Source organism: Callospermophilus lateralis, chromosome 5 (assembly GCF_048772815.1).
Source record: "Callospermophilus lateralis isolate mCalLat2 chromosome 5, mCalLat2.hap1, whole genome shotgun sequence".
Lineage (NCBI taxonomy): Eukaryota > Metazoa > Chordata > Mammalia > Rodentia > Sciuridae > Callospermophilus > Callospermophilus lateralis.
Window position 1 is genome coordinate 142,375,980 of NC_135309.1, and position 12,880 is coordinate 142,388,859.

A 12,880-nucleotide genomic window follows, 5' to 3' on the forward strand; every position below is an offset into this window, starting at 1 on the left:
CTGAATGTCTATTTCATCTAGACACCTGCTAGATGACAAAAATAAATTTTACTAAGGTAAAACACATTGTTTATTATAACTCACTACTTACATTGTAAATAAAAATGATTCCTTGAAATAACATTTTGGACATAGTATAATATTATCAATTAGTAACAATTTTTCCCAGAGCATTCATAATAATTCCATATTTCCAACTAGTTAAATCATTTGCCTGAATTGTATTTCTAAGATGACGTGTATAAAGCTCCTATCATAACATAAGTTTTGAGAATTCATCTAAAATGCACATTTTCTACAGCCCTTAACATCAACTTTCTTCAGTGTTTTCTCTTAAATGCCTGTTTGCTCATAAACATGCATACATAAGTACTTTTTCACCTTACATGGCTATTCTAAAAACATAAAAAATACATACATACATAAATAAACTTTTTAAAAACTGATGGTAAATTTGTAAATAAGATTAGATTTTCAAAATCTATGAGTCTTCTATCAATATCAGGGTTGAAAACTCTGTCCTTTGGTTTCTAAGACATCACTTTTGTTCTTTGAATATCTCCAAATTCCCCTTCTTAAGTGTTCAGCTCTTGCTCTGATCCAACCACTGCTCTGTCCTGGTGGGTCTTTGTTCTCCCATTGGTGCTATCAGTGATCCTGTCCTTAGTGTTTTTCCCCTTTCACTGGATGTTGAATGAGAAATCTAGGTTGTCAGCCCAGATCTTTATCCTATGCATCCAACTAGGTATCTTCCCCTGGACCTTCCTCAGGCACCTCAACCTCAATGCATTAAAAATGGAACTGAAGGCAGTCCCCAAAACCTGTTTTCCCTCCTCTTCCATCAGCTTGTGGCAGAACCATCCAACCATTCTCTTCCATTCAACCTGCAATCTTTGCTAAACATGATTTAGACTATGATACTACCTTGCTTGGAAACCTTTGGTAAATTTATGGTGAATTTAGAATAAAGCCCAGCTCTTCATGAAGCCAACCCATCATTTCCACAGCCTGGACTCTGGATCCCTCTCCAATCTCATCTCCTACCTCCTTTTCCTTCTTCACTAAGCTTGGCCACACTAATTTTCCTTTGCTTCTTACCAAAAATAATAATAATAATAATAATAATAATTAAATGAATAACAAAAAATAACCAACTCCTTCATTATACACAAATACACATACTCATTCTGAGTTCTATAAACTTGAGTTTAAAATACAAAATATGTAATTACCATAAAAACTTGATCCAAATTATATATTTTAAAAAACTGTAGAGGTGACCCTTAAAAGCATGCACGTTGTTCTAGTGAGCTTACTAATAACACCTCAATCATAAAGAACTGATTTCTCAGGATATTTTGCTTAATATTAAGTTCTAGGTATTTTTTTTTAAAGAAAGAGAGAATTTTTTTAATATTTATTTTTTAGTTCTCTGTGGACACAACATCTTTGTTTGTATGTGGTACTGAGGATCGAACCCGGGCCGCATGCATGCCAGGCGAGCACGCTACCGCTTGAGCCACATCCCCAGCCCTAAGTTCTAGGTATTTAAATATGCAGTATAAGTAGAAAGAAATTCATATGACATATATGCTGGATATTGCTTTTTGATGTGAGGATAGCAATTGCAAAGCCTTTCTAAATTCCACCCTGCATTTTCAGGTATTCTGTTGATCGACACACAGATATGGACAGAATCTTCAACATTGATTCTGGAAATGGTTCAATTTTTACTTCAAAACTTCTTGACCGAGAAACACTACTGTGGCACAACATTACAGTGATAGCGACAGAAATTAGTAAGTCCAACCTGGTACTGCTGCTGTCCCTGATTGATGGAGTGCATGTCCCAGCTAGGGCTCATGGAGCATGGCCAAAACTCGTCACCACACCACACATCGATGATCCTGCTCAATATGTATTGAGGGAAAATCCCTGGAATGGTGTGGAGTGATGTTTCTTCTAACTGTGGGGTGATTCATTCCTAAACGGAGAGGAAATTGTGGAAGTTTATAGTTTGGAAACAGTGGAATGAGAGGGTGACTTGATTGAGAGTAAGACTGGATTGGTACTACTAGATTTGATTCTAAAATGCATGTAAAGTTAGAGCATTACAGAAACAGCTGGAAAAAATGGACTTTCCGACATTGCAAAGACAGAGGAGGGAAAAAAAAGAGTTCAAGTGTCTTTAAAATGTAGACATGGTCTAGAAATCTTGTGAATATTTATTCCTCAAACTTTCTTAGAATTTCCATTTTGAAATTTGGACAGAATTAAGAGGCACAAATGATCATTTTTCCATAGTATATCAAAGTAAGCAATACAGATCACCAAGTAATCAATAAAATGTTCAGAATGAATTTTATGGTTCTCCCTGTGAAAACTAAGGCAAAGAAACACAGTGCCAAAAAAATACTTCAAATAAAATGATTATACTCAATGAAAATTAATATGAATTATAAACACAATGTTTGGACTGAGATACATGAAATAAAAAATGGTCTTTAAAATAATGTTTTAGTGTTTAAAACTAGACTTTAAATGATAACTATATTTAGTTTTTGTTTTTAATTCTTAAAGTTCTACACATTTTCATCTCAGTTGGTTATCTAAAGTGAAATATTCCATATCAAATAGTCCATTGCAGTGATATTTTGTCAACATAACTCATGAGATTTGAAGTAGCTGAAGGATATGGGGTGGTATAATAAGTAACCAATATGGGCCAATGAAGCCCTGCTTTTGATAGTGACAAGGACAACTCATTAGACATTTGTATTCACTGTGGATACCAGTAACAGTGCACCATTAAAGCTTGAAAATTACAAACTTATTGTCCACTGAGAAGGACCATATTTCAAAACATCATGAAATTCACTTCATAAGTATTTTAAGCTTTCTGCCTTAAAATCCTGTTTTTAGGATTTAATGTTTCTGTGACACATTTGAAAGTATTAGTAATTCAGACCTTTAAAAATTCATATTTAGCCACTCTAACTTTGGAACAGTGGCATGAGCAAAATGTTGGACACAAAGGATTTTCAGAATCTTATTGTCACAACCTCTGAACTACCTTTGATGTGTCAAAAATCAAGAGTTTGTGTAAAGTCAGTTCACTCCCACTATGAGGCCTCTGCGCTTGCTGCTTCCTCTGCCAGGACCTCCAGAAATACCTAAGGGGCCTAATCTTTCTCTTCAGTCTCATCTCTGGGCAAATGGTGACTCATCAGAGAAGCCATTTCTTGTCATCCTATTTAAAGTAATACCAGCCGGGCACGGAGGCACACGCCTGTAATCCTAGCAGTCAGGAGGCTAAGGCAGGAGGATTATAGGTTTAAAGCCAGCCTCTGCAAGTTAGTGAGGCTATAAGCAACCTAGTGAGACCCTGTCTCTAAATAAAAAAATAAAAAGGGCTGGGGATATGGCTCAGTGGTTAAGCACCCTAGAGTTCAATCGCTGGTACCAAAAAATAAAATAAAATAAAAAATAACACCCTTGTCTGTCTCAATCCCTTTTCCATTTAATTTCTCCATAGCATTGACCAACTGATAGGTTATATACTTACATGTGTACAGCTTGTCTATTCCAATAGTAGAATAACTCTCCAGGAAGCAAGCTAATTTTATGTTCCCTTGTTTCCCAGCACCCTAAACAATGGCGGCACATATGAATCTTAGATGGTCTAATATTAGGATTAGAATTTTTATTGATGTTAGCATTTAATGAAGTGAGCCAACAAATAGATATAAGAGTGAAATAGATGGAAAGGGTGAGGCAAGAGATTTTAAGTCCTGATTTCTGTACCAGCAATGTCTTTCAACTAACCAGGAGAATATAAAAGACAAACAAAATACTTTATATCTTAAGACATTGTCTGCACTCAACCATTATCCAAGGTGAATAACCTGGACTTTGGAATCAGACAGACCCAAGTTTGAACCTAGGCTCAACTTCTTACTTATGTCTGTGAATGTGGATAAATTACTTAACTTCTCTGTGCCTCAGTTTCCTCGTCTATAAAATAGGGGCAATAACTGTATCTACCTCAGAAGTGTGTGTCAAGTCAGCTAATCCAGCACAGTTCTTAGCATGATGTCCAGCTCTTATTCAGCACTCACACAAAAACTAAGACCAATAACATAGGTTGATATCCTGGGGGTTGATGCATTTCTCACCTTCCTTTTGTCCATGTTTTTCCTATCTTCCTGCTTTGTGTCCTTGAAAATCTACCTCTAAAATGCCGATTCTTACTTTGTGTGGCCTCAGGCTGTATTATGCAGATGTAATCATATCAACACAAGTAGGAATTTCCACCAGGTGTATCAACCGTAGAAGAACCAAACCGATGCATTCTTTCTCATGTCCTCAGTGGTGCTCAATGCCTCTATAGTATTCACAGCAGCCAAGGGGAATCTCTTGGTGAATAAGGAGGAAAGAGAGAGGGAATGTTGTCCACAGGGAACTGGTGATCAACATATAAATGCCTATTTCTTTCTTTTTGGTATGTGGCAGATAATCCAAAGCAAAGCAGCCGAGTACCTCTATATATTAAAGTTCTAGATGTCAATGACAACGCCCCCGAGTTTGCTGAGTTCTATGAAACCTTTGTCTGTGAAAAAGCAAAGGCAGATCAGGTAAGTTTCATCAGAAAGTACCTTCAAGTTGAATGTGCTTCATTTAAGTCTTCTAATAATTCATATGACACACAGATCTGAGGGCTAGTTTTGAATTATCAATGAAGTGAGTGTTAAGAAGATTAATACCATAAATAAGAACTAGGGTGAATGTTTAAATTGCATAAGAGAACAAACAGTTTTTAAGAACTGGAAGTTCATCACTTCCTGAAAACTGATGCTGATACCAAATCAGTCTTTTTCATTAAAATAGATGAGTCACAGTGTCATGGGAAAAATCTTTATGGGTGAACAGATAGTTAATTATCATATCTTTTTTGAAAGTAACAACTAGGACATACTTTATAATTGCCTATAATTCATAGTTTTACTTATTTACATTGCCCATCTGTACAAGTAATACAAATTCATGAATGTTTTACCATTTTACCCATTTGTTGCCACCTGAAATAAGTCTTTGCTGCCAGTGATATAAAAATTATGTTCCAGTTGGTCAAAATAGAAGTGCACTATTAAAGTACATGGGAAAGTGGGAAGTGGAAGCTATGTTTTATATACTGATTTTCTTTTTAGTTTTTTGTCAGTTAGTAGCTTATATCCATGCCAAGATTGTACTTCTAAACAGGCTGTCTAATGAGTGCTTCCATTTAGTCCTGTTGCAAGGCTGTTTCATTCATTGTGGTATTTTATAACTTTGTATCACTTCCTATCAGTGTTTCTCAACCAGGGAGGGGATATTTGCCTGGGGCTATTTGGCAATGACTGGAGATATTTTTTGACTGTACAATTAGGAAGGTACTTCTGACATCTAGAGGCTAGAGACCAGGGTTGTTGCTAAACATCCTACAATGCACAGAACAACACCCCACAGGAAGGAATTATCCCATACTCTGTGGCTATCTATCTAGCCCTTCAGTTCTTTGAACAGAATGGATTTGTTGGAAGTTTAAAAGCTACGATTTTTAATTAGAAGTAAAAAATCATAAAATCAAGCAATTCACTACAAAACTATAAGAAACACTTGTGAATTATCAGAACTTTAGAGCAGCCGTGTGGTTTTTATTTCAGTTGATTCAGACTCTACGTGCTGTTGATAAGGACGACCCTTACAGTGGACACCAATTCTCCTTCTCTTTGGCCCCTGAAGCAGTCAGTGGCTCAAACTTTACCATCCAAGATAACAAAGGTAAATACGTTCATTACTTTCTCTATCAATGTGTCTATACATACAACTATCAATTCCCATCATAATTGGTCCAATACACGATGTAGTGTCCATGTACACTTAACACTTTGCTTTTTGGTTCCAGACAACACAGCAGGAATCTTAACTCGGAAAAATGGCTATAATAGACACGAGATGAGCACCTATCTCCTGCCTGTGGTCATTTCAGACAACGACTACCCAGTCCAAAGCAGCACTGGGACAGTGACTGTCCGGGTCTGTGCATGTGACCACCATGGGAACATGCAGTCCTGCCACGCGGAAGCCCTCATCCACCCCACAGGACTGAGCACGGGGGCTCTGGTGGCCATCCTTCTATGCATCGTGATCCTACTAGGTAAACTGCTTCTCCCTGCATCTTATCTCCCCTTGGTGAGGGGCACACACTGTTACTGTGACACTCTAGATTTTTCCGCCTCCCCCATTAAGGCATACAGCCTGATCTAGGTGAGTAGAGTTATATGCTGAGAATCTGTGTTGTTCAAACATGAACTCATTTTGCTTGAAATGGCTTTGGAACTTGCCCATATCTTTGTTTGCCCGGGGAATTGGTCCACCAAAAGAGCATCTTGTCTATCAGACTGGAAATGAATCTCAAGGGGATTCAAGGGCTATATACATATGGCCTTTTCATTTCATTTGTTGTTGAATGTTTAACTTGTCAAATATTGTTAAATTTGAAAGAGTGAAAGTCACCCAGCATGGAGGATGTGGTGAAGGCCACTTCTATAAAGGTAAAGTTTATGATCAATGGAAAAGTAAAAAGAATAGTGTCATGACTTTTTCTCTCTCATACAGGAAAAATTAAAGTATGAAATTTTCTTTAACCCAGTAAACTTATTTTGATCTACCCACTTAAATGACTATTTTCTTAGCTTTGCTCTCCGGTTACCACATACAAAAATGTCTAATATTTTCTCATCCTCAGTAATAAGAAACTTCTGTGATTAAGGGAACAAACCAGAGACTCCAAAGAAATGAATGTAATAGAAATGAAAAGCAAAGTTTATCAATCAGGTCCATGACTGTGAACTAAGAAAGGAAATGTTAATTAGTACAACCCTTCCAAAAACAAAAGCAAGATTTGTAAAGCTTGCCTATGCAATGAAAAAAATAAATGAAAATAAAAGTCAGAAGTTGCGTCACGTAGGAGGAGAAAGTCTTTTAAGAAAATAAAGACAGAGTCATCCCAAGAAGAGTAAAAGAGGACCTATGTGTCTCTAAGAACAGATCGCTAAGGGATCCCTGCCCAAGAGCTTCACATTCCAAATCCATGCTGCTAATTATAACAGGAGAATTGAAACTCCCCTGCAGAACCGTGGTTCCCTTTGTCAACTAAGATGTGGGCAAAGTATTTTAAGACATTTAAATAGAAACTGACAGTGAGCAAAGACAATTGGCATTTCCAATGGTGTGGGTTTATAAAACTGTTTAGAAGAGAAGGACGTGAATATTCTTTTTTAAAGGGGTATTTTCAGAAGTGCTCAGCTGTCAGGGTTATACTCATGCATGCAGACTCTTTTTGTAGTCTATGGAAGGAGAGCCAACTTTCATCTGCTAAATCAGATTTTTCCTTTCCTTCATCATCAATCCAATTTTTCCTCTTCCTTTTCTTCCTTCAAACTAGCTTACTTCTCTGTTCCCTTTTCATTTCCTTCCTCCAAGTGAATTCACTGTCTCTTCATTATAACTAATTGACCTCAGTGCCTCCCATATCTTGTCTATTCTTTTGGGGGTTCTATACCCAGTAAAAAAAAAGGAAGAAAATGGGATTTAACCTTAACTAACTCCTGGCAACAATGCTGGGCACTGTGTTGTTCCCTCTTTTTACAGATAAGAAAATAGGCTCACAAAGGTCACACCATTTTACACTAACCCAGATCTGCAAATCTCCATATTTTATGATGTGATTTAAGCACAAACTTACCCAAGTGCCCTCACCTTAAGCTAGATGCTGGGCAAGGAGCTGTACTAATGTTTTTCTCACTTCTCAGAAGCACCTGGTATATATTTATCTGCACTTTAAACATCAAAGCTGAGGATCCAGGATGCAAAGGCACGTGGTCAAGTCACACATGTAACAGATGGTGGAACCAAGTTCCAAACCCAGGTTTTCTCCCTCGAGGCTGGGTGCTTCCACACTGCACTCCACTTTCCTGCAGCCCTGTGGAATGCAAGGTGATTTCCGGCTGAAAGAGGCCAAACTTAAGTGGGACAATTGAAGAAATGTAGGCAAGAAGAGGAAAAATCAGAAGAGGAAAATTACATTGATATATGAGGAAATCCAACATTGAGAAAGTGAATCAGGCTGGAGCTGTTGCTTAGTGCTTAGAGTGCTTGCCTAGCCCACTTGAGGCCTCGGGTTAATCCTCGGCACCACCAAAGAGAGAAAAAAGTAGACCATGTGGCATCTAGTATTTATAAAAACGTCACAATTATATCTCATGTCTCTACAGCACTTCAAAGTTTGCAAAACTTTACATTTATTAACTCATTCCTGACAACAATGTCAAGTACTGTATTATTTCTTCTCTTTTACATATAAAAGAACAAACTTTAAGGGGCTGGGGTTGTAGCTTAAAGGTAGAGGGCTCACCTAGCATGTGTGAAGCACTAGGTTTGATTCTCAGCACCGCATATAAATAAATTAACTAATTAAATAAAAGTCCATCAACAACTAAAAAAAAATTTTAAAAAAAAAGGAAAACAGACTTTAAAAGTCAAATTATTTAAGTTAAGCTGGATCTGATGCTCTTCTAGTTTTATGATAGAATTTGAACACTAAATTTGCCCAAGTGCCTGCATCCACACTCAAATCTCACTGCTATTCTCCGGCCCCATAAGAGTAGGGAAAAAGGAGACTCAGTTTCTGGTAAGGGCATTTCATAGGTATATTACCTTTTTAGAATGTTACTCCTCATGCTTAGAAATTATGTTTTCAGTTTATAAAAGCTTTAGAAAGATCTCCCTTCTAGATGATTATATTGAAGCAATTTTGGTTCAGATGTGCTTTGGGCTAATAAGAAAAAAATATAGACAATTTTAGCTATACAAGAATTAATATGTGAATAAATGCCTTTGAATTGTTTAACGTGATTTCTCTGGTCTAGATTATTGTACTTTTAGATGTGCATAAAACTAGAATAAAAGATCGATCTAGGTACCTTAAGCTGGAGAATAATTAGGAAATGATAGTCACCTGCTGTCTTGCCTTAAATAAGTGAAAGAACTCATGCATATCAGAATGGAAATCTTTGAGGGATATTTGGCTTGGTTCTCTTCTCTAATTCCAATGGTTGTCCTACTTACAGCCCTATTTTGCAAATCCATGTCACTTGTCACACTGGAAATCAATGTAAAAGTAGATCATGGGCATCCTTCTGCCCAAAGCCCTGTAGGTTTCCACATCCATGCCCACCAAAGGAAAGATGAAAGGTATACAGAAGCCTCAGAGCCCCCTTGGAACGTGGCCAGTCCCGACTCTTCTCCTCCCCCGGGTTCCTTGTGGTTTAGCCCGTGAGCCTCCTGGCTCTTCCTCCTACTTGGCAGACACATGCCTACCCTGGGGCCTTTCCCAGAGTTCTTTCCTCTTGGCACATAGAACCTTGTATAACTACTCATGTCTTGGCTTAAATGGCATGACCTCCCCTCAAAAAACATGGCACAGCCCCTGAAACATGCAGATAAGCTCCTGCTCTCCTTGTACTGCTCAGCATTTCCTTGGTTACATGGCACTTATCACCTCATAATTTCCTTCTATATCGTACACATTGTTCCCTTACTGTCTCCATGCACCATTTCACTGTCTGCATGCATCATTTCACAGCCCTGCCCATTATATGAACTTTCACATTTAGAAAGTGGGCAGGGCTGTGTGTCTTTTTTTTTTTTTCCCCAGTAGAACCTAGAACTGTATCTGGCACAGAGGAAGCTTGACATAAGTATTTATTTAAAGAGTGAATGGATATCCAGGGTGGATGTGACAAATGAGGCATCAAGATACTCCTCGCAGCAAGAGACACTACAGACAATTGCACAACCACACACTTGACAATGGCAAAACTGCATTTCCTTTGTAAATAGAATCAAATATGCTTCAAGCATGACAGTTAAGAATGTGGGTCTTTGAGTCTGACAGCCCTGGATTTGAATGGCTCATACATGTGATATCTCTAAGCCTCTACTCTCTGGTATATAAAATGGGATTATAATGATGGCACTACTTTGTAGAGAGTCAGTACGTTAAGCACAGTGCTTGACATGGAGAAAGTTTTCAATAGGTAGCCTATTATCATTATGACTATTAATGTCTGAAATTATAACATAGACACATGGTGTACACACATTCTTATTACATAGGTGGATATACTCATCACTAAAAGGCCATTATTGTAAAAATTCAATCTTCACAGCTTATAAAAACTGGGCTGCGTGTGGGTGTGATAGTAAAAAACATTACTCTACTTCCTGTAATAAACTCCTCTGGACAAACCTAGGTTAATAATGCATTTTCTGCCCTGGATGGCTGTTTTCTCTGTAAGCTGTTGCTACATTTTTATTTCCCACCCATAGGTCCATTTGTAGATAGATGTGCCTCTCTACAGGTAGCCAGCTTTGTTCTACCAGACCAGCTGTGAAGAAAGATCAGGAGCTATTTAAATGTACTTCTTGCTTTATCTCTAATTTGTGTTAGAAGGAAAAAGTTAAAAGAACAAACATCCTGGGTAACAAACTGATGGGCCATGCACCTTTGGAAAAAAAAAAAAAAGTCTCCTGTAAATGTCTGTTTTATTTAGCTTGAATAAAAATACTATGGAATGTGTATTACTATTTGCCCATGCAAGTTGGTGGATCTTGAGGTCCAAAATGACTCTCTGAATCTGGGTCTCTCCAGGAATTATCTGTAATTGTATTTCTTTGTATGTTTCAAAGATATGCAAACATTCACATCTCTACTTTGGGTTTTAAACCAATTTTACACTTTTCTCAAGAAAAAAGAAGGTATAGTGCAAAAGTTATTTTTGAGGTGGAGTTATGCAAGCCCTTCGACACATCCCAAAGGTGCCAGCCTTGTCCTCAAAACCAGTTTCAGGGCATTCTAGGTGTTTGGCATAATTTGCACCCTTATTGCGGTACTTCCACCATGGCCACGCTTTTTTTTATTATTATTTTATTTCTTCTTACCGTGAAACAAGTTTGCTGTTTCAAAGCCAAAAAGGAGCTACTGACAAAACATGATGGTGTTTTATCTTCTATTTAAATTATAACCTTCTTTCAAATATTTGGGGTTCTGATCTGATTATTGACAGAGGCATATGCATCCTTAAAGAAGTAAAAGTCGACTCTGCATTTTCAAGAGAACTTCTAAAATTTCACATTCAGAGCATAGTATTTCTTCCTGACATTAATTGGGCAGCAAATTAACTTTCCCTTCCCTTTCTGTTTTGTTTTCTTCTTCCAGTGACCGTGGTGCTGTTTGCAGCTCTGCGGAGGCAGCGGAAGAAAGAACCTTTGATCATTTCCAAAGAGGACATCAGAGATAACATTGTCAGTTACAATGATGAAGGCGGTGGAGAGGAGGACACCCAGGCCTTTGATATCGGCACCCTGAGGAATCCCGAAGCCATAGAGGACAACAAATTGCGTAGGGACATAGTGCCTGAAGCTCTTTTCCTACCCCGACGGACTCCAACAGCTCGTGACAACACCGATGTCAGAGATTTCATTAACCAAAGGTTAAAGGAAAATGACACGGACCCCACGGCCCCCCCATACGACTCCTTGGCCACCTATGCCTATGAGGGCACCGGCTCCGTGGCCGACTCCCTGAGCTCTCTGGAGTCAGTGACCACAGATGGAGATCAAGACTACGATTACCTTAGTGACTGGGGCCCTCGGTTCAAAAAGCTGGCAGATATGTATGGAGGGGTGGACAGTGACAAAGACTCCTAATCTGTTGCCTTTTTCATTTTCCAATACGACACTGAAATATGTGAAGTGGCTATTTCTTTCTATTTATCCACTATTCCGTAAAGGGTTCTCTGTTCTACCCGTTCCAAAAGCCAATGGCTGCAGTCCTTGTGGATCCAATGTTAGAGACTCTTTTCTAGTACACTTTTATGAGCTTCCAAGGCAAATTTTTATTTTTTAGTGCATCCAGTTAACCAAGTCAGCCCAGCAGGCGTGTGCGCGAGGAGAGGACAGGGAGCAGTATTTTCACTTGTTCTCTTAGGGCGAGTTTGGAAGTTGCTGGCTACCACTGGCCACTGATTTACTAGACTCCATTGCCTCAGGTCAGCAGACTGCTCCAGCTGTACATTTCACATGCTAACGGGATAAGGGATTGTGCTTTATTGATAAAAATATAGTTATAGTTTTTAAAAAGTAATGATAAAGAAAGAGCCACTGGGAAGTCACTCCTGATATATCAGCTCATGAGGAGATAATAACCTACATAAAAGAATTTCTGTTGCAAAGTAAATGACATTCAGCCCATCCTGTTGGTGCTTTAAGAACTTTTGCTGACACCAACTATTATTCAAAACATCAAATCCACATTTTAAGATTCTCATTTCTCTTAAGGAATAAAAGCAAATGAAATGATAACACTCAAAGATAACAATAACAGAAAAGTAATAAGACTTCATTAATTTGTTATATATGAGACATGCAAGAGTTTGGCATAACACCATAGGAAGAGAAAGAGAAAATAGCGAATAATATTAACAAATGAAATGTTTAGCGTATTTGAAAGTTTTGGCTACCCATGTATTGCAGATCACTTGAAATTGCTTCAACTATCAGTAGGCTAATGACAAATAAGTATAATTGTTTAAAGGTTTCTGAAAGAATTTTTTTGAGACGAATGTTGCCTGTGCTTGTTTTCAGTATTATTCCACTATACCCAAAAGCAGCAACGTAAAGTACAATATCCTTCAGCTACTTCTCACCTGATTCACTTGGCTTAGTACAGTTAGATTAAATGAACTCAAATCCTCCTCTTGGAGATCCAGGGAGAGGT

The 12,880-nt window shown here is 38.0% G+C and overlaps 1 protein-coding gene across 1 annotated transcript in view; it reads left to right on the forward strand.

Annotated features, from left to right (window-relative positions):
- Cdh6 (cadherin 6) overlaps positions 1-11,811 on the forward strand; it is a 49,818-nt gene extending 38,007 nt beyond the window's left edge. The window contains exons 7-11 of the mRNA XM_076856181.2: positions 1,663-1,799; positions 4,513-4,634; positions 5,703-5,820; positions 5,945-6,196; positions 11,321-11,811. Of these exons, the coding sequence (XP_076712296.2) occupies positions 1,663-1,799; positions 4,513-4,634; positions 5,703-5,820; positions 5,945-6,196; positions 11,321-11,811 (1,120 nt within the window). The remainder of the gene's footprint in view (positions 1-1,662; positions 1,800-4,512; positions 4,635-5,702; positions 5,821-5,944; positions 6,197-11,320) is intronic.
- Positions 11,812-12,880: the final 1,069 nt, after the last annotated feature.